Raw genomic sequence first — 24398 nt, forward strand, 5'->3', positions numbered from 1 at the left:
TTGGTTTGCGGGAACACCATGTGTGCATCTACTTGCCAGGTAGAGTTTGGTCTTTGGAGAACTGTCTTGCTAAATATTCTACTACCGCGGAGTAGATTTATCAGATTTTTCGGGAGACTTCTCAGTTCTGAAAAGAACTGTTCTGCTTTTTAACTACTACCTGGGCGGAAGGTATAGAAAGTATTGGGTTGATAGTAGATCAGACAGGGGGACCCTGGTACAAATTTAAAGGGTGCGGTGGGGAGGGGGGTTGTATGAGGGTCTTTGGAAAGATGCCAATATTGGGTTTAGCTTTTCCATGAAGTCACCTTAACTTTCCCAAAGATAGCTCTAATTAAAATAAATCCACTTATAAAGCGATGAATCAGTTGAAGAAGTTTGTTTTGGGTTGGGTTCAAGGACCATCATGACATGATGTCCTAAATATTGAATTGAGAAGTGATTTGGTTATTTGTGAGTTATAGTATCTACCTTGATCTATAAATGTTCAACTAATGATCGAGATGATTAACAGATCCATTCTTAGAAGGAAAAAATATGTTTATATGATTTGAGGCATTGCATGGTGAGGTATCAACATATATTTGGTTTGCAGTAACACCATGTGTGTATCTACTTGCCAGGTAGAGTTTGTTCTAAGAGAATTGTCTTGCTATTATTCTACTACTGCGGAGCAGATTTTCGGAATTCGGGAGACTTCTCAGTTATGCAAAGAACTGTCCTGCTTTTTAACTACTACCTGGGCGGAAGGTAAAGACCAATCCGACGAAACAAAATTGATTGCGCCCTCTAGTGAAAATTAACAACTGCGGTGTCTTTTTGTGCACAATCTAGGCATTGAAGACGCCGCAGCAAATGGCGCGTGGTGCTCACCACTTGCGCGCCCGGTGCGCGTTGGATTGGTCTATAGAATCGGATGGGACTACCACCTTAGTATCTAGGATTGTTACTAACTGCACTACCGCGGAGTGAGTTCTCAAACTGGTCTTTAAAAGATTTTGTATACACAATGTGTCAACACCATGTCTACACTGGTAAACGCTGGGCCAACACTAAGTTTACCGACTTTTAAATTGATGAAAGCATTTCTTACACAACTTATTTTTGTCCTATCATACCGTTTTTGAACTTCGAAAACACTTGAAATGAGTGCAAAGTCTACATCATCGGTAACCAACTAAGTTTTGTATGATGAAAAATGGTTGTCACCTGGTAGTCGCTACTCGGCCATCCAATGGAAGAGTCAGTTATGTATTGTATCAACTACAATGAGTGAAGATGAGTAAGTTAGCGAGATGGTGGTTGACTTTTCCCGAAATTCAGCCCCTCATAAAACAATTATTTTTTATAAAAACTGCAGAACTGACTTAAAGGCACTGGACACTATTGGTAGTTACTCAAAATAATTGTTAGCAGAAAAAACTCACTCGGTAACAAGCAATGAAAAGCTTTTGATACATAGTATAGAAACGGCTACCTCTGAAGTAACGTAGTTTTTGAGAATGAAGTAATTTTCCACTTAAATATTTAACTTGATTTTGAGACCTCAGAATTAGATTTTGAGGCCCTGAAATCAAGCATCTGAAAGCACACAACTTCGTATGACAGGGGTGTTTTTTCTTCCATTATTATCTCGCAACTTCGACGACCAACTGAGTTCAAATTTTCACAGGTTTGTTATTTTGTGCATATGTTGAGATACACCAAGTGAGAAGACTGATCTTTGACAATTACCAAAAGTGTCTATAAGCACAGAAGATTCTCGCTAAGCATGTTCAGCTGACAACCAGCTACATGTACAATACTCATAACTTGTCATTTTATGTAACTGGTAACCAAAAACTCTTATTTAGCTTATTTCTGTCTCAAATATAATTTTTTGGGTTAAAGCAAGATTACCTCAACTGTTTTTTGTTTTTGATTTTCAAATACAAAAGATTAAAGACTGAATAGGACTTTATTAAAAGATGAAAAAATTAAAAATACTTTTATGGGTCGTGAACAGCAGAGAATTTAGTCACCACAACCAGAGTTTGAGTTTACAAATGGGAGCTGAATTTAATGGGGGTTATATATAAACTGCTAACACAAAGTTAGAAACTTTTCTCAATCAAGTATATCATTATTATGTATTACTCTCTTTGTAATATTATACTATCAATACAAAGCTGAAGTGTTCCTCTTTAAAAAGATACCACATTTGCAATGATCACATGTTGCTGAGTTTGGCTGCGTGAATGACAACAAGACAAAGTCACAAATCAAATGTGCCAAAATTATCAATTTTATGTTACTGTGTGAACAAACAGGATGACAGTAATTCAAACAAGCAAGACAACTTACTGCTCTTAATCAACTTTAATACCCAAACAAGGTGTTTTTCAAGAGATGGGGGGTAACTGTCTGTGTTCTCACTGGTGCAAATCTTTGTGTAAACCATTCATGGTTCTGGAGCTTGACAAATTTGATTACCTATCGACTGTTTAGCACCGATAGCGGTAATTTCGGCACATTTAATTTGTGACTATGCCCCATTGGCATTTATGTAGCCAAATTCAGCAACATGTAATCATTGCAAATGTGGTATCATTTTAAAGTGGAACACTTCAGCTTTGCATTGATAATGTAACATACATTATACAAAGAGAGTAATGCTCAATAAAGATATACTTGATTCCTAACTTTTTGTGAGCAGTTTAGATGGAGATGTTCAGCACCCGCTTACAACAACACAAAAAGTATACCTTGGAAATCTCTATGTGATCCAGCCTCTACATGTTTGGGGGAAAATGCTTTGATACGAAAACGCAAACATATAGTTAGTTATCCATTGACAACAAACATTCATAGTTGATAACTTTGAGGGCGACATACAGATTGGGCGAAATCTGAACACGCTTTGGTTGGCTTCACAGGTTGTGCAAAGTTCCCATGTAAGAGCTTTATTCATTTTGGTTTTTACCCATATACGCCGATGTGTGTTAGCACTGTATACTCAGTACTTACCCGAGTTCTGTGAAACAATCACAGGCATATTACTCAGGTGGGATGCGAACCCACATCCTTTGCAATTCTAGAGCAGTGTCTTACCAACTAGACCACCGAGATTGCCCGGTGGCTAGAGGCAGTTCGAATCCTACGTTTGAGCAGCGGGTACTGCAATATTTTTTTAATAGCGTCTTTGTCGCACAAATTTATCTACCACACAAAATCGTTCTCAGCAGAAAAAAACTCACCAGCCAAACTGCCATGTGACTGTGCATCATCTGGGGCTGGTCCCCTGCCAACATGCATTAGTCAATCGTAGCTATCTTGGAACAGGGCAAAATTTCATAGAGCTGCTTAGCACATAATATTGCTTAAACATTTTCTGCTTAGCAAGAATGAGCAGGGTACCAGTTGTAGATTATACATGAGGAGTGGCAGTTTGGCTGGTAACCAGATTCTGGTAAGCATAATTTGTACTTTTTGTGGTGCTAAAGCAGCTCTATAAAATTTTGGCCACGGCCCACAAAACAAAGTCATTCCCAATTTGTTTTTGGCAAGAGTCTCAAACCGGAACCTAGGCCACATCATGACCTCATTTTTCGCTCAGCATTCATGCAAAGTGGCTACAGGACTGGGCTGGTTAATAAAGCAACTGCATTATGGTTAGTGCACTTCAACAAAAAAAGAGAAAAGCAACACAACTTTACGATCAGATGTCTCTGACCACAGCAGTATAACTGAAACACCGGGGTACAGTAAGTACATGTAGCCTCATACACAATCTCGAAGTTGCAGTTTTTTGAAGGAAAATAGCAGATTTCTTTCTTCAGATTCATCCCATAAAAAGGTTTCCTTACACTTTCTTTTTATAAAAATTTCTATTTTTAACAATGATGAAATTTTGGGGTCAGTAGAGTTAAAATTGAGAACTATTTTCAGGAAAAACCTTCACGCCATGGTTCATGAATTATAAGAATTTCAGAAAACTTCAGTACTGTTGAACCTGATAACTTTTCCAAAACTCAGTTCAAATTTTTGTTCCAACTATAAGAGCTATTTATTGACAGAGTTACAACATGGATGGACCAGTTTACTTTGGTCAAGTGGTTGCCATTTTCGGTCCAAATACACATAAAAGCACATCCCAATGTGCAGTATAGTCTGGCACCCTGTGTCCACACATGTGTTTTTTGAAACCGAAAAATCGGCTTTGAATTGCAAATTATCACAACTCTTTCAATTCAATGCTCTGCCGTCAACCACTTTGTGATCTTTGGAAAAAACAACAACATGGAATCGTACAATGGCAGAAGACGCCCAAGTCAGAGACAGACTCTGTTTTCATCACTACAGACAATAATAACCCACAGACTCATGTATGACCTTTGACCCCCCTGTTTGACCCATGATCTCTCACCTGTAGGATCTTCCCATTCATCATAGCGCTTCTTAAACTGCATCAGTCGTTCCTCGGTCTGGGCTCCCAGGGGTTTGCTCAAATCACGGAAAGTTGATGATTTATCTAAACGGAGTTCCTGTAAATAACAAAGTTGAAGGTATACATATTTTTGTGTGAAAATAGTGTTAGCGTTGGAAACTGCTTGCAAACCAAAAGGACCCACAGTATAAATGCTAAACAAAAGTTGGTGGCAAGAGTCTTTCTCAAAGGCTTTTTTTTTTTAGAACTCTCACTCATTTATGATTCTGTTTCTGCAGATTCTGTTTCTCCTTGTGAGAGCTTTTCTGAGTTCCCTTGTTGTGTAGATCATCTTAACAAACAAACAAACAAACAAAACAAACAAAACAAACAAAACAAACAAACAAACAAACAAACAAAAACAAAAAAACAAACAAACAAACAAACAAACAAACAAACAAACAAACAAACAAACAAACAAACAAACAAACAAACAAACAAACAAACAAACAAACAAACCCCCCAATACCCCAATAAACAAACAAACCAACCAACAGATGAGTGTTTCTCTTGTCCTACATACCTCAGAATCATAGTCTGCCAGGATCCATGGGAACACAGGGTACTGCATGAGATCATTGTAGCTACGACCGGCGATGGTGTTCAGCGCCATCAGATAATGGAAGTTAGTTATTTCACCTCTCTACACGACGAATAAGAAACAAAAAAGGTAGGGTCATACACGTAGATTCTCCCTAAATCTATAAGATTTTCCTATTCTATCTAAGAAAACACTCCCCTGCATTACTACATGTGCATTTTTTCAGCGTGCGATAGGAGTACAAGTATTTTTTAGGTTTGGTCCTATAGCTATACACCCTGCAAGCGTTCAGATCCTATTTCCGACACAATTCGGCTGATAAAAAATATAAAAAATATGTGTACTCCTATCGCACGCTGAAAAAATGCATATGTAAAGCTTCAAACACCATTCAAGGTGCTTTTTATGTGAGAAGCACTGTAGCTGTTGATAGTATAGACTATTTGAGAAAGGCTTCCCTTCACAGTAGTTGATAGTATAGACTATTTGAGAAAGGCTTCCCTTCACAGTAGTTGATAGTATAGACTATTTGAGAAAGGCTTCCCTTCACAGTAGTTGATAGTATAGACTATTTGAGAAAGGCTTCCCTTCACAGTAGTTGATAGTATAGACTATTTGAGAAAGGCTTCCCTTCACAGTAGTTGATAGTACAGACTATTTGAGAAAGGCTTCCCTTCACAGTAGTTGATAGTACAGACTATTTGAGAAAGGCTTCCCTTCACAGTAGTTGATAGTATAGACTATTTGAGAAAGGCTTCCCTTCACAGTAGTTGATAGTATAGACTATTTGAGAAAAGCTTCCCTTCACAGTATGATTTGGTTTAATTTTTCGCAAGAAAGTCTTCGAGTCTGAGAAACTATTCGTGCAAAAATGAATTCTTAGATTTCTGAGGGTTGATCTGGTCACAAATTCTGCGGCCAGAGATGCAGTTGCTAAGAGTGGATTGATTTAACATTCTTGCAGAAAGATGAATGTATGAATGGATACAAAATAATAATGATAATAATTTAATATCGAAGTCTTACATACATAGCGCACGTACATGTATCTATACCAAACAAAGTACTTAAGGCGCCGAGTATATACTGTACAAACTTTCAGAAAGATGGGTTATTGCAGTGATGAATTTTGAGACCCAATTATTTAGCACCTTATAAGGTTTACAAGGTGCTACGGCGCATACAGCAGCCACAGCCAGGAACACCGGGGTGAACCCCTTCTCTTTTCGATAGCCTAAGTGCACTGGGTTCTTTTACATGCCTTACACAACACATGGGACCAACGGCTTTACGTCCCATTCGAAGGACATAGCTTAAGGACACAAGTGTCATGGCTGGTGATTCGAACCCTCACTCTGCTGATCAGAAACACCAGAGTTTGAATTTAGTGCTCTCAACCGCCTGGCCACGACACTTCCAAACGAACTGTTTGACAAACACCTGATGGTTGCATCATTCTATTTCAATCTTACCTCCCACCTCTGAGTAACAGTCTTCTCTCCGATGAGATTGCCAAGACCTAAGAAACTATTCCTGCAAGACAAAAAACACAAACTTTGTTAAAACTCAGAGTCCCAAACTTGCACTCCGAGGCAGATACAATTTTGTTGTACATGTAATCTGGTGTTGAAGTAACTGTGGATAAGGCTCCTTCGGACTATTCAGTGCCATGGTCTGAACATCCAAGAAGGAAATGATAAAATCACTTTTTGTTTTGACCTTCTCCTTTTTCCCACTTTTTTTCAGAAAATAAACTACAAGAGAAACTGATTGGGTTTATTGAACAAAGATAAATTTACTAGGGCAAGATTCGAACCAACCACCCTCCAAAATAACGGTGCAGGGCTACCAACTGAGCTATTTTGTCAATGGAACCCGGAGCATAGATATTGACAAAACAAGGAGAGCGCTAACACAGGGCTAGATAGCTCAGTTTGTAGAACATCTGTACCTTCATCTAGAGGTCTCTGGTTCACATCCCGCTCTAGCAAATTTTTCTTAGTTCATACCCAAACCAATTAAAATTTACCGGGTCAGTTTCCCTTGTGGTTCAACAACTCAGCGTTTCACACAGTGTGCAATGAAGACGAGCAGAGCACAAGGATTGAAACACTGAGTTGTTCTAAAAACCAGTGCCACCACTGATCATGAAGAGCATCATTAAATGGTCTCTCCACAAACCTCACTTGGCAAGTAAATCAACAATTTCATCTTACCCTCCTTCCACTTGTACATTCCTCTTCTGACCGGCTACCGATGACGCATCGTCGGTTAATCTGGTTGCTTCGGCAACGAACCTGGCATATACTTTGTTCTTGACCTTGCGCGGGAAAGCAAGAAGATAATTCCGACCGTCTGCTGAGAAGACTTCGATGGCAGAGGGCTGAAGAGGACAAGAAAAGGACGTCTTAGGAGGGCCAAGACACTAACACTCGCTTTAATACTATTGTTATAATTTATCATTTTTTCTTATCACAGCATGCAAAAGAAATATCACATTTTCCTTTGTGCCGGTGTGGCGGTTTCAACTTTCCGCCGTGTTCACTTTTCCGAATGACCAAATACGGTAACATTACGTCATGCGACGCCTGCGCACAGCAAGCAAAAGTAGTCAATTGTTAGTGCCGTACTGAGTCCCGGAAAACTGAACACGGCAGAAGACTGAAACCGCCACACTGGTAACTCCTTGAGTCGGGCTACGTCCCGTAGCCTTAGATCTCGAGGGTCTTTCGCAGGATCCTTGCTGTTCCCAAAAGTGTTGTCTTATTTGAAAGATCTACCCACACATTTTTGTCTCTAGTTCATCAAGATGTATCACCAGCGCTTTCGGAATGGTGGCAATTGCTTCAACCACCAAAGGGACTACTGTCACTTTCAACTGCCAAATCTTCCTAAGTTCCCTGGCATTATCATTACTATTACTATATATATGGCAATGAAACCCAGGATGTCTCATAAGTGAACGTAATCACGGTAGCTCCCAAGCCTGAGGAAACCTGTGAACTTAATGTCGCATCTGGAGGACAAAGCAATTATGTTGCTCAAAGACACAAGTGCCAGGGCAGGGACTTGAACCCACACTCTGCTGATCAGAAACACCAGAGCGACCGTCCGCCACATACTGTCTCTAAAAAATGACAAAAGTCAAACCCCGGACAATGCATTTTACATGTACGTTAGCCAACTACCCAATATTTCTCCTTCATGGTGGCATCGCAGTCTATAAGACATTTTAAGAGCCTTCTGATTTTGGAAGCAATTAAAAAAATATAGTCCCACCTGGAGAAGGTACCGCCTCTTATGAACTTCACGGATGTCTTCATATGCAAACTTGCTGCACGTCCGCTTCTGGCTTGACCTTTGACCCCTAGAGGCTCTTGGAATGATAGGATCTTGATGTCTGTAAACGTGAAAGAAAGTGGGTTTTTTTTTCATGAGCTACAGTCATTTCTCAATATTACAGGGATAACATATGCTGTTGAAAAAAAAAAAACTCTGAGCGCAAAGCGCGACAGCATAAGAGCTCGGGCATGTAGCCCAACTACTAACATTTATCTTTGGTTTTAACAGCCCTAATCTGTAATCTGGGGCGTTACTATATGGTTATAAATTCATTTCTTATACAATTTGATCTTTAAAAAAATCACAGGAATATTACTCGGGAAGGATCCGAACCCACGACCTTTGCAATTGTAGAGCAGTGTCGTACCAACTAGACCACTCGATAATACCGGTAGCTAGAGGCAGTTTGAATCCTTTGATTTTTAGCAGTGGGTACCTCAACGTTTTACAAGGGGATAAAACAAATTGGTTTCAATCATGTACACCAATGTGTTAGCACTGTATATACCGAGTACTGAATTAAAAAAAAAAACATTAAAATCTTGTTTTGAAAACTATTTAGTTCAATTATGATCGACTTACTGAGCTGGAACTGCATCAATGTCACATATTTCTCTTGAGCTGAGTAAAGTGAAACCATCGACGACGTAAAAGTGTTCCTTACAGAAAAGAAGGAGCCCTTCACTGGTGTCTAGGCCCTGGATACGAGCACATCGGAACATGTGACGAATCTGAAGAGAACAAAATAAGGGAAGCTTTCTACTGTCATTATCTTCAAACTGAGTGAGTTTGATGTATATCTGTGGACATTGTGTTTTGTGTCCTACAAAAAGTAGCCAAACCCTTTAAGAACAAATCCTGAGAAATTCAATGCGTGAAGTTTCAAAAATTCTAGATCTTTTGTTTCTGATCCCTCACCTTTTCTCCTTCTTCAAGCAGTCTGAGAATCAAGATTCCATGCATCATCAAAATACGTAAATACAGGATTGGACCACAATGTGGAAAACTCTTTTCTTCCATTCGGTGATCTTTTTTTCTTTTTTTTTCAAGAAAATCTGAAGCCTTAACTTTTTTTGAGAAAACCCTGAAATCTGAAGAAGAAAATAAATTCTAGAGCTTTTGTTTCTTATCCCTCACCTTTTCTCCTTCTTCGAGCAGTCTGAGAATCATCTGATTGTCCGTCTTGGGCTCTTCTGGTTTATCCACCGGCGTCTCCAAATCTGGCGTTTCACTATCTTCCCACTCCTTGTCTTGTCTGGAGTTTCCTAATTGCTTTGTTACGAGAGATGAGGGACGGAGACCTAAGCAAGACATCAGAGAGAATGTAGAGATCTTAAGTAACAAGTAGTTCTTATATAGCGCAATTTACAATAATTGTATCAATAGTGCCCTAGTCATTGGACAATATACATTCCTTTGATATCTTTATCAGCTCCCTGGAAAGTAAACAGCCCCTGGCTGCCATGGCAATATCAACATCTACCCTCGAGGTACCCATTTACATGCACATGTATATACCCCTGGGTGATAAGAAGCAGCAATAAAAGCATCTTGCTCAAGGACACAGGTGTCATGACCGGGATTCCAACCCACACTACGATAACATCAACCTTCAGAACTTGAGTTGGATGCTCCGAACCACTCGGCTATGACACCCCAAAAACCTGCTTCACAACCAGAACAAATGAAATGAAAGAACTCTGCGCCCATTCACTCACCGTGGTCAAGTGGTTAGACTGCAGGACTTGCAATCACAAAGTTGTGGGTTTGAATCCCCAAGCTAACCACCGATTTCACAATCAAAAGTATAAAATCTGTCATCTAGTTACGGAATCACAATTTCTTGATGTGTGCAGTTCATAATCATAGGCATTAAACGAATGGCGTTTATATCTCCCTATCTTCCTATGAGTCATGACTGCCCCTTTGTGACCGTAATTATGATGAAGTTCCACTTCTGCCTATCCAGTGTAGATCTGTATGCATTATTTATTGATAAGCCTGTGAGTTCTTTAATTCCAACTGTCCAACCAAGTTTTTGACGGCCACCAAAGCGATTACCTTCAACACATCCTTGCACAATGATCTTCTCAAGGTTGTCCCTCCTCTTTTCTGGATATATGACAAGCGTATTGAAGCTTGTTTTTGTCAATCTTTGAGATCATCTTAAGATCATCTAAACATAAACAAACAGAATGTATAAATTCTCACCTTCTCTAGTTCCAGCCTCTTCCTCCACCCCATCCATAGATATATCGGTATCTATCCCGGGTTCTGTCAGGGGGTCTGTCACCGGCCCCTCCCCTCTGACTAGAAGACTCCGGACCCGTTGCCGCAGCCAGTACTTCCTGCTGTCAAAGCTGATTGGTTTACGACCCTTGGAAGGCTTCTGGGAGAAATGGTTTTAAAAAAAGGTGTGAAGTTTGAGAAATGAAGAAGTGTATTTTTGATAGATGGTCTTTGTCTCAAATATGCAAAAGAAGGGGTGATTGTGTATTTTATGTTTTTGTTCAATGGCTGCCCTGCCAGTTTAGATTCATTACACACATGTACATGTAGGTAGGGTTAACAGTTGTCTGTCTCCAGAAAAGATCAAAACATTAGCGATGCCAGCAGGGTTAGGCTTATGTAATAAGTAACTATTAGATACCTGGTACTGGACAGACGTTTTCCCCATACTTTGGTTTGGGCCCTGTCCTGGTAACCAGTCTTGTTTCTTTATTTGTTTCCGTCCACTCTGTGCATTTTAAATGAGTTATGCGCTTTTGATAATTTTTATTAGGCATGATATTTGGTCCTTGGAAACAAGTACATGTAGGAAAACAAAAAAAAGGGGGGGGGGGGGGGAGAAATGAGACTTTAGTAGGAAGAAAGTTATGCCTGTTTTGAATGTAAGGGGTGCAATATAAATCTGAAATTATTATCAAAACTATTATTAAGAACCGAGAAGAACTGGATAAAAAACATGTCCCTAATTTTTGACTAGTCCTAGGAGTTGTTTAAAACTTAAGGCTAGTCCACTTGTCTTAACTCTTTATGAAATCCACCCCAGTGCCTTTAAGTTTCACAACCTTTCTCTATCTCTTTCCTCCCCAACTTACATTCTCCAGGGTATCGAAGTCTTCCCGATGAGGGTAGTTATCGTAGAACATGTCATTCCTCAACACCTTCTTTCTCATCCTGGAGGGACCCTCAGTCATGTCTAAGATCCATTTATCCAGCTCTGAGCCGCAAGGAGGACCCCACAGTCCCCTCTCTCTCGTCAGCTCCATCTCCATCTGGGACCACTCCTCTGTGATGTAACGCTGGAGATGCTGCTGGCTCTGGAATAACGGAGGTTTTAAGAAAAAAGGGCGTCAGAGTTAGACATTCAGAGAGGAGCTTCAGAGATTCCCATACTGGAGCTGATGCTTCAAATAATTTTACAAATAACGATGGAGATGTTGCTGGCTCTGGAACAAGGTGGTTTTAAAGGGTATGGGTACTTTTTGTAACACGAACGGAATGTCCACAGATTTACATTAAACTTACTTGATTTGAAGATAATGATAGTAGAAAGTTTACATGTACCTTAAAATATGAATTGCTATGGTGCTGTAGTTTTTGAGAAATGAGTAAAACAAGTAACTAAATTAATTTCCGTTTTAGTGAGACGAAAATTATTTTAGCATACAAAAACTCATTAACCACTTTTGGTAAAGTATCATAACTGGTTAATACGTTTTACATGTACATGCTAAAACTGAGACACAAATTATTTTCGCACCTTGGCAAGTAATATTTTCAGAGAAGCTTTCTACTATCATTACCTTAAAACTGTGTTTAATGTAAATCTGTGGCCATTAATGTTTTGTGTTACATAAAGTACCCACATCTTCTAAGAAAGAGGCTTCAAAGAGGGAGATGAGGCACAGCAGAGAACCAACGCACAACTCTATGGCCCTTGGCCGGGTATCGAACCAGGGTCACCTTGGTGAGAGGCGAGCGCTTTATGCACAAGCCAACCATGCCCCTTGGGGACCTCGGGTGTTTACTAACCTGTTGATGTTGGTTATACTGATGCTCAACGAGGTCTCTAGCGATTGAAATATGAGTAAAGGTCCACACGCTGGCCTCTTGGATTGACGGCAGGTTGTACTTGAAGGATGCGCTCTCTCGTTTACTCTTACGACTTGACGACAGCAGCTGAAAACTATTGCTCACTTTACTGGATAATCTCTATAAATTAGCACAAAAAAAATGTACCCAAAAAACTATCAATGAAAAATAGTTATTAGCTGTTGCTGCAAACTGGGCCCAATTTCATAGAGCTGCTTAAGCACAAAAATTTGCTTAAGCGAAAAAAATCCTTGCTTAGTAAAATCAGATTGACGGCCAAGACTCCACTCAATTGTTATGCTTAAGTAAACAACAGCTAAATACCAGTCACAAGCAATGTATATGGCATGAAATTTTGGCCAGTAACATGTGTAAAATAAGCAAGCTATTTTCGTGCTTAAGCAATATGAAATTTGCCCCTGCTTATCAGCCAAAAGGACCTATGGTATAACTGCACAAAAATAGATAGTAGTCTGACAATTCGATCCTAGCAGAGTCTTTCTCGAAGGATAACAATTACAAATGCCTTCAAGAAAGACTCTGCTTGGATTAAAACATCATGCCAGTAACTATTATTTTGAAAAACTATCAGACAAGTGCGACTAGTAAATTATGTTGTCGCGAACAGTCATGAGCGACACAATTGGTTTACCAAGCAGGAAGTCATGACTACTTTTGTAGTAGTCTTGGTCGTTTTGGTTAACCGAGTAGTTGAAAAACGGTAGTCGCGACTCAACTAAGCAATCAATAGTCGCGACTTTGACACTAGTCTTAAAGTGATCGTAAATTAGATCATCTAGTTTGATTGTAATGTTGTCTGTATGCCGAATAAATAATGATAATAATAACAATAATCTATATATATTTTTTTTTTTTTACCCTTACACTGATGTGTCTTCAGCACTATACATGTATACTCAGTACTTTCCTGAGTTCTGTGAACAAATCCACAGGCAAATCACTTGGATTGGATTCGAACCCACTACTTTTGCATTGCCAGAGCAGATGTCTTACTATTAAACCACCCAGCTAACCAGTTCCAATCCTATGTATTAGCAGAGGGTACCCCAATGATTTAATAGATGATTTTTTTCATTTTTCATCTATTACATCAATACAATACAATAGGCATTTATATAGCGCCCCACAAAGAATGGAGTGCTTTATAATGTACGATTCAGACAAACAATGCAATGATACGGATACAAAAAACAATACAAACATTAGCAAAATGGCCAGGTTAATTAAATAAATGAGTTTTGATTCTATTTTTGAAGGGAAGAAATATGTTAGCTTCCCGGATGTTGCGGGGAAGAGAATTCCAGAGCCGGAGAGCAGCTGCTTAAAAAGCATGATCTCACGTACGAGACTTAGCTTTTGGGATATGTAGATGTGTTTAGTCCAATGATGAGCGGGTGGCATAGACAGATGTGTTGAAAGAAATTAGTTCTTGGAGACAACTGTCACAAAAAACTTCTTTGTATAACATACAATTAAGAGTTAATTGGTAAGAAATTGGAGGTATTTGAGAATATTTTGAGAACATTTTGGCGTTTTGTTATGACGGAGCTTCAATATGAGAGTGTGGACCACTTACAGACAGAGCTTGCTGTTCCCTCTGTGATGTCTTCTTCTCTGCTGTTATGTAATTATTCCAAGTCTTAGAGGCAGACTCACCCATGGAAGATCTGTCATGCCAAATCACAAAAGTTTTTTTAGTACGTCAGCAATTTCAGATTTTACATTAATTTTTAAAGGCAGTGGACACTTGGTAATTACTCAAAATAATTGTTAGCAATAAAACTTACTTGGCAACGAGCAATGGAGAGCTGTTGATAGTATTTTCTCACTAACATTTTTGAATTGAATTCGAGACCTCAGCTGAGGTCTCGAATTCAAGGCATCTGAAAGCACACAACTTGTGCGACAAGGTTGTTTTTTCTTCCATTATTCTCTCGCAACTTCGACAACCAATTCAGCTCAAATTTTCACAGGTTTATTTTACGCATTCATTGTATGTTGAGATACACCAATTGAGAAGACTGGTCTTTGACAATGAGCAAAGGTGTCCAGTGCCTTTAAAGGTAATCATCAATCTTTGCTTACTGTGCTTCTGTAAGTGCCAATTCTTTGCTTACGGTAAGCAGAGCCATGAAATCAGGCCCTGCTTGTTTCTCGTGTTCTGGTCTGGATCCACTGCCCTTCCCCAGTGTGTGCTTTCATGGTTTCAAATTACTATTCCTTATTATCAAAAATCTCTCTCCCTATTAGTGTCTATGTGCCAGTCCCATGAGTACCTTTTCGATAGATGTGTGCGCCGTGCAAAACTTCAGTATTATTATTATTATACTTTATTAATCACACTTTATTTGAGAAACTAATGTATGTTACCTTGCGATCTTCAACTCAACCGACACCCCGTTTTTGGTTCCAGCATTCCTTTAAAAAAAATTCACCAAGTAAAATACATCAAATCCTTACAAATCCAATAAAATACATGAAATACATCAACCCAGGTGTATTAATGGGGACCTGAGAGGGCTGAGACAGTATTGTGGATTAACCTCTTTAAGCAACTTGCGGTTTTATGCTCCCTAGGGAACTGAGAAAGTTACAGAAATACATCAACCCAGGTGTATTAATGGGGACCTGAGAGGGCTGAGACAGTATTGTGGATTAACCTCTTTAAGCAACTTGCGGTTTTATGCTCCCTAGGGAACTGAGAAAGTTACAGAAATACATCAACCCAGGTGTATTAATGGGGACCTGAGAGGGCTGAGACAGTATTGTGGATTAACCTCTTTAAGCAACTTGCGGTTGTATGCTCCCTAGGCAACTGAGAAAGTTACAGGAATACATCAACCCAGGTGTATTAATGGGGACTTGAGAGGGCTGAGACAGTATTGTGGATTAACCTCTTTAAGCAACTTGCGGTTGTATGCTCCCTAGGCAACTGAGAAAGTTACAGAAATACATCAACCCAGGTGTATTAATGGGGACCTGAGAGGGCTGAGACAGTATTGTGGATTAACCTCTTTAAGCATCTTGCGGTTTTATGCTCCCTAGGCAACTGAGAAAGTTACAGAAATACATCAACCCATGTGTATGAATGGGGACCTGAGAGGGCTGAGACAGTATTGTGGATTAACCTCTTTAAGCAACTTGCGGTTGTATGCTCCCTAGGCAACTGAGAAAGTTACAGGAATGGTCTACAAGTATGCCCAATGAAGAGTGATAACAATGTTGTTAAAACGTCTTGCTACTAGGATACCTGCCCTATATAAGAACTAACTATGATTAAACAAATGTACGCAATTCTTTACAAATAATTCTTTACTTACGAATTTGGAAGCGTCACCTTGAAGATCTCCTCGATAAACTGAAAGAAAATATTTGACAAAAATGTTATCACATTTTCATCACAGTTTGTCTGATTTTTCCCTAGAGCAAAAAATTTTGAAATCAGACTAAAGTAGGAAGAATACATGTATCATGCCTGTCAACTGTTCAATGACCAGTTTCTTAAGAGTAAACTAAATTTTAGTTTTAATTTTGATTTGCTAAAGACCACTTTTCTTTCACCGTTAATCTTATTTTCTGTTTTTGTATTTAATGTTTTGAAATGTACAAAAAATTTTAATTCTGCCTCTGGCGGCGAATACATTTTTAATTGTTTTAAATCAAATCAAATTAAATCAAGAAAACAAAATTGCAGGTACAACCATGAAATAATTCTCTTTTGAGGGAGTGTTGGCTCTGAAAAGAGCCGGTTTGGTATCGATGTTTCGCACAGTATACTCTGCTCGTCTATTCAGAAGAAACAAATTAATTAATAAATAAGCAAATTATTCTTATACTTAATAATAATAATAATACAAAGCATTTAAATAGCGCTCTAACTAACCAAGGAAAGTACCCCAGCGCTTTAAACACAATTAATAACAAGCAAAGAGAAACAAACAGATTAAGCAAACAAATCAATTAAACAAGTGAATTTTTAGAGAGTTCTTGAATACTGCTGGTGAGCTAAAGTGGGGGATGCTGTATGGAAAACTGTTCACGCCACACAAAGCTTCAAACATCACTTACCTGTTTCTTGCTAGTTACGAGATCATCCCAGACTCTCCGCGATGCTTTCCGGACCAGTAGTTGGCCTTCCTGGGCGTGAGCGTTCTCGTGTTCGTGACAGTCGCCCTCCGAGTGACCTCCAGGGAACATGGGGTCAACGTGCCACTGGGTTGTACGATTCAGGTCGGTTGATTGGCAGTGGAGACACATTCCACCGGTGCTAAATTCAAAACCAAATTGTGGATACATTGAGGCGACCGTCATATCAAAAGATTCTTACAAACTAACTCTGAAAACTCAATTAAAGGCAGTGGACACTATTGGTAATTACTCAAAATAATTGTTAGCATAAAACCTTATTGGTAACAAGTTACAGGGAGAGGTTGACAGTATAAAACACTGTGAGAAACGTCTCCCTCTGAAGTGATGTAGTTTTCGAGAAAGTAATTTTCCACGAATTTGATTTCGAGATCTCAGGTTTCTCAAAATCAAGCATCTGAAAGCACACAACTTCGTGTGATAAGGGTGTTTTTCATCCATTATTATCTCGCAACTTCGACGACCAATTGAGCTCAAATTTTTACAGGTTTGTTATTTTATGGACATGTTGAGATACACCAAGTGAGAAGACTGGTGTTTTAATAGTGTCCAGAGTCTTTATGTTCTGACATTATAAATAGTTGCTGAATTTAATTGAAATGGTTATTAAAATAATTCTCACAACCAATACGCCAAACTACATGATATTGCTAAAGTTTAAAAATCATTAATAGACATGATAAATGACTAACAACAATAGCAAAACATAATTTTATTTGGTTTGCGGTAACACCATGCGTGTATCTATTTGCCAGGTAGAGTTTGTTCTTAGAAACCTGTCTTTCTTTATTCTACTACCGCGGAGTAGATTTTTTTCTGATGTTCGGGAGACTTCTCGGTACAGAAAATTGGCTTATAGGATCGTAATTAACTGCACTACCGCGGAGTCAGTTCTTCAATCGGTCTCAACGTTTCGACTAGCTTGCTCTAGTCATCGTCAGGAGACTGAAGAGATGGGTAAAATAGTTTTCTGCCATAAAGTAGTGATCACATTATAAATGTGCTTGTAATTTAAGAGAATTTAAATTTTGCCAATTGTAAGTCAGAATGGAAAAAAATGTTCTTCCCCCCAAAATTAAAGAATTTCACTGTATTCCTAAATTTATTTCACGAAATTTATAACACGAAAATACCTGAATTCATCCGTAAGACTGAAAAGCAGATGGCACAGACACGCAATGAACTCTTGCTCAGAGTTACTCGAACCAAACAGCATAATCCGATTCTCCGTTATCTGATGTAGAGACTCCAGTAAAGAAAACTGATCTGTGAGACGGGACAGTAAAAAGATATAAGCAGAGAAGGGGGTTATGTTCTAGAAATCACAACAACAAAACGCAAAGCCATAGACATGGCAAATTATAGAATAGGCGATAGAACGTTTCCTGAGAAAACTGGACACTTTTGGTAGGTACATGTAATTAAAACAATTGTTAGCATAAAAACCTACTTGGTAACGAGCAATGGAGAGCTGTTGACGGTATAAAACATTGTGAGAAATGGCGCCCTCTGAAGTAACGTAATTTTGAGAGAGAGGTAATTTCTCACTCAAATAATAAAAGACTTCAGGTTGAAAGCACACAATTTGTGCAACAAGGGTGTGATGACCATTTGAGTCAAAATTTTCGCAGATTTGTTATTTTTTGCATACATGTATGATGGGAAAACCCAAGAGTCTGGTTCTTGACAACTACCAACGGTGTCCATTGCCTTTAATGAGGTGTGTTTAAATGGTGGCCTTTTTAACTTTGTTAACCCCTGGAGTTATAGATTCCAAGATTTGTTGAGGGGCACAAAGGCAATGACCAGGGGCAACGTAGGTACATGTAATTGCCCCCTGCCTCAGCAATAGAGAAGTAGATCAAACAGCAAGATTTCTAAATACATCAGAAATAAATTAAGTCTTGAGCTAGAAAAAAACCTTTCTAGAATCCTAGCACACAAACCTGCAACTGTATTATGTGGTCTTGAGAGCTGATACAGAACTGTTCGATTCACACAATGGTAGATGGTATCCCAAGGAATCCCATGAGAGCCTAGGAATAAAACATATAAGCAGTGAGTTAAATTGCAGCTGAGTAAAGGCTGAGTCACACTGCAGCGATAACGAAAAACGATGACGATCACGACGCAGAGAGAACGCACTCTAATGGTTGAATTGCTCCACGCAGAATACGCACATGCTCATTCAACCAATAGAATGTGTTCTCTTTGCGTCGTGACCGTTGTCGTTTTTGTTATCGCTGCAGTGTGACTCAGCCTTAAAACATAACTGCGGGAAAATTATTTTTAAAAGTACTAAAAATGTAACCAGTGTCAAATTTCATGGCTTTGCTTACGAGAAGCAAAGAATTGGCGCTATAGAAAGCAGGGAATTCCATGCTTATGATGAGCGTATTTCACAGGTTAGTAGGGAATTTTTGGTTGTATGGATATGTAATAATAAACATAATAATAATAAAACAGACTTATAAAGCGCAGTTTACAAAAATACAATGTGCTGGTATAAAGAAAGCTTTGAAAAAGTAAGTTTATCAGATGCATTTTTAGTGTACACTTTTAAAAGATTTTTGGAGTGAGTTGATCGGGGACCAGCAACTAAGAAGGACCGGTCCCCTGCCCTTTTGTGAGTGCGAAGGATTGTTAGATTCTGGCTGGAGCAGAGGCCACTCAGGCCAGGTTTGTTGAAGTGTATGTACTATGTACATGTTACTAGGCATTCTATGCTTACACAGCTAGCGCAGAAACTGTCAGCCAACGATAGGTCTTCATTGACTTCATTGAGGGCGCTGTTTTGTTTCTTGTGACATTATATGCAAAGGGTCTCTTATATCAAAGATAAGGGTTATAACTGAAGAAAATAACAGATGCTTCAGCAGGCAGACAAAATAAGGGTTTCACTCAGATGAAAGTCCCATCTCTTCTTGGACCAGAAAGTATAATTCATGAATACCTCACGACAGTTTCGTTATTCCTATTGGTGGACAGTGCGTCACGTGGGCGTGTATAAACCTTTGTTTATGACCAGTAGAAGGTGTTGAAACATGGGCGTGACACGCGAGCTTGCACCTGTTCTGTTAAGACAGTTTCTTCATTCTTATTGGTCGAGAGCAATGGCTGAAACAGTTGTGCCACATCACCTGATACGCACGACGCGCACAGCATTCCCTTATAAGGAGTTGTTTACCCATGGGCCTTGACTGGGCCTTACAATTCATAGCTTGAGGGGTGTTGTATTGAAAGAAATCATTCAAAAATTATAATTTTTACATTTATTTTACTTGTTTAAATGTTGATGTTTTTTGACCGAAAGTTTGTCTCGGTAAAATTATCAAGAACCAGGCCTCGTTGGGATTAAACCACTAGTTGAAAACCTCTTCACCACAAATTGATTCCCTTAATAACGTACCTCTTCGTTTGGCCTGTCCAATCAACTGGGCTACAAACTCAAACACTTCCTTGGATTTGTGGTTGAAGACGCCTGCAATGTGATGACAGAAAAGAAAATTTAAAATAATAATAATGAATGATTCTTGTGTAGCACATAATCACAATCACAGAGAGGTCTCTATGCACTTTGAGATGGAAAAAAGAGAAGATCAAGATGTGCAAAAGTTTAAAATGTGCAACAGTTTCTTACGGCCAATCTCACAGGTCGATAAAAGTTTGTTTTTATTCATTAAAGCATCTCCATTTGTGAGTTGCAATGATTAGACAATGAAATAAAAAGAGTGTGGGTACGAATCCCAGTCGTGACACTTGTGTTTTTAAACAAGACACTTAACCATTATTGCTTTGTCCAGCTAATGTTTTATGACTTGTTGTTTACTTGAGTGGAAATTAATACACAACCAACCAACCAATCAATCAATCAAACGTCCCAAACTTACCCTGCCATAGTTTATCCACCACCCTGGAGCTGATGTAGAAGACGTTATTAATAAGATTGTTGAAGCTTCCGCCCGCCGCGATCGGGAGGGCGCTCTCTCTTTCCAGAAGAACATCACCTGCGACGAGACGATCCATCAGGTTTGCCAACACCTCCGTTTGGAACTCATTTGTCTGCATCGGCGTGGAGCGAACTGGAGAGGCCTGCAACAGAAAGTGTGAGTAACTGTAAGATTCTCCAGTTTATCTACCAACATGGTCTCTGCTTTTTATCCCCTGTGTTCAAGTTGTGTTCAATCTTAAAGGTTTGGTCCTGCAACCGTTGATTTAAAGGCAGTGGACACTATTGGTAATTACTCAAAATAACTATTGGCACAAAACCTTTCTTGGTGACGAGTAATGGGGAGAGGTTGATACATGTAGTATAAAATATTGTGAGAAACTGCTCCCTCTGAAGTGCCATAGTTTTCGAGAAAGAAGTAATTTTCCACGAATTTGATTTTGAGACCTCAGATTTAGAACTAGAGGTCTCGAAATCAACCATCTAAACGCACACAACTTCGTGTGACAATGGCGCTTTCTTCTTTCATTATTATCTTGCAACTTTGATGAACGATTGAGCTCAAATTTTCACAGGTTAGTTATTTTATGCATATGTTGAGATACACCAACTGTGAAGGCTAGACTTTGAAAATTACCAATAGTGTCCACTGCCTTTAAGGTGCTGGCGCTCTACCAACTGAGCCATCTATACCCTTATGTTGGCTGGCTACACACTTCAATGATGTGATAGGCTGTTGAATAAAAGCCCTGAACTATGAGCACGAAGAGTGACAAATTACTAGCACGAAAGCTTCCAAATACGAAGCCACGACAACCTACCTCAAGCAATAGATCCAGGACTGGGGGCGTCTTGCTCGGTACTGAGAGCGATAAACTATCCATGACGATGACTCGTAAGAAGTCCATAACACAGCGCCTCGCGGGATGAAAGGTCAGGTTCCCAGACTGCCCAGGGTACCTGTCTGGACTCTTGATCCCAAAGAATGGAATATCCAGACCAGGTAAGTACTACAATGGAGAAAACAATCAAAGTCAATTGTGAGGAGAATGCAGAAAAACCTTAAGGCAAACAAAGCTGTGCAATATATTTTTGGTTTGCGGTAACACTATGTGTGTATCTACTTGCCAGGTAGAGTTTGTCCTTGGAGAACTGTCTTTCTTTATTCTACTACCGCTGAGAGTAGATTTATCGGGTGTTCAGGAGACTTCTTAGTTCTGAAAAGAACTGTCTTTCTTTTTAACTACTACCCGGGCGGAAGGTATAGACAATTCGCTGGGACTACTACTTTAGCTTATACATTGTAGGATGGTAATTAACTGCACTATCGCGGAGCCAGTTCTTGAAGTGTTCTCAATGCTTTGACTAGCTTGCTCTAGTCATTGTCAGGAGACAGCTGTGCAGAAAACAAAACTTCTTCTTTTTTCTACAAGCACTGAAGAAAGCAAAACAGAAGAAGATGGCTGAGAACTTCGTCTCTCTGTAAAAAGATTGTTCTGTAATACCTGTTACATGTACCTCTCGACTTCATTATAATTATGAATTATGGCCAACCCAGAACAGACTAGACAACGGCCTTAAAACCGACATGATGAATCTACTAACAGGTATTTCACCAAACCCCTAACTCACATGAGCGATGTAGGTTTTTTCTTCTTCACTCTAACACATTCCAACAAAATAATGGTAACTCTATGACCTAGCTGTTGGACTCTGATTATGGTGGTATGCCTGATCCTATACATAGTAGTGCAGTGCTTTTATAGTCCAACACCGTTCAAACTGTTGGACTCCGATTATGGGTGTATGCCTGATCCCATACTAGTGCAGTCCGCAGTCCAACACCATTCAGTAACTCAACACCCAAACTGTTGGACTCCGATTATGGGGGGTATGCCTGATCCCATACTAGTGCAGTCCGCAGTCCAACACCATTCAGTAACTCAACACCCAAACTGTTGGACTCCGATTATGGGGGTATGCCTGATCCCATACTAGTGCAGTCCGCAGTCCAACACCATTCAGTAACTCAACACCCAAACTGTTGGGCCCTGATTATGGGGGTATGCCTGATCCCATACTAGTGCAGTCCGCAGTCCAACACCATTCAGTAACTCAACACCCAAACTGTTGGGCCCTGATTATGGGGGTATGCCTGATCCCATACTAGTGCAGTCCGCAGTCCAACACCATTCAGTAACTCAACACCCAAACTGTTGGGCCCTGATTATGGGGGTATGCCTGATCCCATACTAGTGCAGTCCGCAGTCCAACACCATTCAGTAACTCAACACCCAAACTGTTGGACTCCGATTATGGGGGTATGCCTGATCCCATACTAGTGCAGTCCGCAGTCCAACACCATTCAGTAACTCAACACCCAAACTGTTGGACTCCGATTATGGGGGTATGCCTGATCCCATACTAGTGCAGTCCGCAGTCCAACACCATTCAGTAACTCAACACCCAAACTGTTGGACTCCGATTATGGGGGTATGCCTGATCCCATACTAGTGCAGTCCGCAGTCCAACACCGTTCAGTAACTCAACACCCAAACTGTTGGGCCCTGATTATGGTGGTATGCATGATCTCTTGTAGGGCATAATCAAACTACTAGTGCAGTCCGCACCCAAACTGTTGATTAGTTTACTAGTGCAGTCCGCAGTCCAACACCATTCAGTAACTCAACACCCAAACTGTTGGGCCCTGATTATGGTGGTATGTATGATCTCTTGTAGGGCATAATCAAACTACTAGTGCAGTCCGCACCCAAACTGTTGATTAGTTTACTAGTGCAGTCCTCAGTCCAACACCAAACTCGATATCCAAACAGCTGATTATGGGGGTAATCAGTTTACAAGTGTAGTCTGCATTGAAACAGAACTAAACAAAACAGGAAGTTGGATTCTGGAGGGTTGGGGACAGTTAGAATATGTCCAATATATAAAATCTCACCTTTATCTCATCTGATGGTGACGATAACTCACTGTTGTCCTCACTTGGCTATAAGGAAAAGGAAAAGGAAAAGACAAAATAAAGTTAATTCTCTGAAAAGTTTTTGAACGCTGTGTCCTTGACGATCAATGTCACAGTGGTCCAGTGGTTAGACTGCAGGACTTGAAAGAACAAGGTAGTGGTTTAGAATAAATATTTCCGTCTAGTTAGTTACTGAATCACAGTCTCTTGACTCGTGCAATTCATAATGAAAACCAATATTTGTATGAGAGTGATTGGCTGTTGCCAGCTTGGTGTTTATATCACGTAGTGTTAGTTTGCCAAGTTTATTTGGCTGTTGCCAGCTTGGTGTTTATATCACGTAGTGTTAGTTTGCCAAGTTTATTTGGCTGTTGCCAGCTTGGTGTTTATATCACGTAGTGTTAGTTTGCCAAGTTTATTTGGCTGTTGCCAGCTTGGTGTTTATATCACGTAGTGTTAGTTTGCCAAGTTTATTTGGCTGTTGCCAGCTTGGTGTTTATATCACGTAGTGTTAGTTTGCCAAGTTTATTTGACGGGAAGACCATCTAAACAAACAAATCAAACAATCTTGTCGTGCAAAAACACATTTCAAAAAGCCAGTCACATTTCTGTTGAAAAATAAAATAAGATTAACACAAACTGAGCCAGCAAGAAAAACACCAATGCATCAAAGGAACAAATAAAATAACCTAAAAATGTACACTATTTTGAATTAAGACGTTGTATAACGAACAGGATTAGAATGTCAATCTTAAATTGTGTACATCAACTTTTCACCTAAACTAGACATGTTTCATCTTAATTATTAAAAACGAAATAAACAGAACAGAAACATACAAATACACAGAACTTAAAATGA

At 39.5% G+C, this 24398-nt stretch overlaps 1 protein-coding gene across 2 annotated transcripts in view; it reads right to left on the reverse strand.

Annotated features, from left to right (window-relative positions):
• LOC117304113 (WD repeat and FYVE domain-containing protein 3-like) overlaps positions 1-24398 on the reverse strand; it is a 98743-nt gene that overhangs the window by 11997 nt on the left and 62348 nt on the right. For both annotated transcript variants that reach the window (XM_033788613.1, XM_033788612.1), the window contains 20 exons: positions 23519-23566; positions 21384-21572; positions 20504-20705; positions 20023-20094; positions 18560-18649; positions 17747-17879; positions 16536-16734; positions 15788-15825; positions 14838-14885; positions 14044-14134; positions 12387-12566; positions 11450-11671; positions 10560-10737; positions 9486-9649; positions 8931-9079; positions 8286-8406; positions 7223-7389; positions 6479-6539; positions 4989-5108; positions 4406-4523 (listed from right to left, as the gene is read on the reverse strand). In XM_033788613.1, the coding sequence (XP_033644504.1) occupies positions 4406-4523; positions 4989-5108; positions 6479-6539; positions 7223-7389; positions 8286-8406; positions 8931-9079; positions 9486-9649; positions 10560-10737; positions 11450-11671; positions 12387-12566; positions 14044-14134; positions 14838-14885; positions 15788-15825; positions 16536-16734; positions 17747-17879; positions 18560-18649; positions 20023-20094; positions 20504-20705; positions 21384-21572; positions 23519-23566 (2590 nt within the window). The remainder of the gene's footprint in view (positions 1-4405; positions 4524-4988; positions 5109-6478; positions 6540-7222; positions 7390-8285; positions 8407-8930; positions 9080-9485; positions 9650-10559; positions 10738-11449; positions 11672-12386; positions 12567-14043; positions 14135-14837; positions 14886-15787; positions 15826-16535; positions 16735-17746; positions 17880-18559; positions 18650-20022; positions 20095-20503; positions 20706-21383; positions 21573-23518; positions 23567-24398) is intronic.

This window comes from Asterias rubens, chromosome 20, assembly GCF_902459465.1.
Source record: "Asterias rubens chromosome 20, eAstRub1.3, whole genome shotgun sequence".
NCBI lineage: Eukaryota > Metazoa > Echinodermata > Asteroidea > Forcipulatida > Asteriidae > Asterias > Asterias rubens.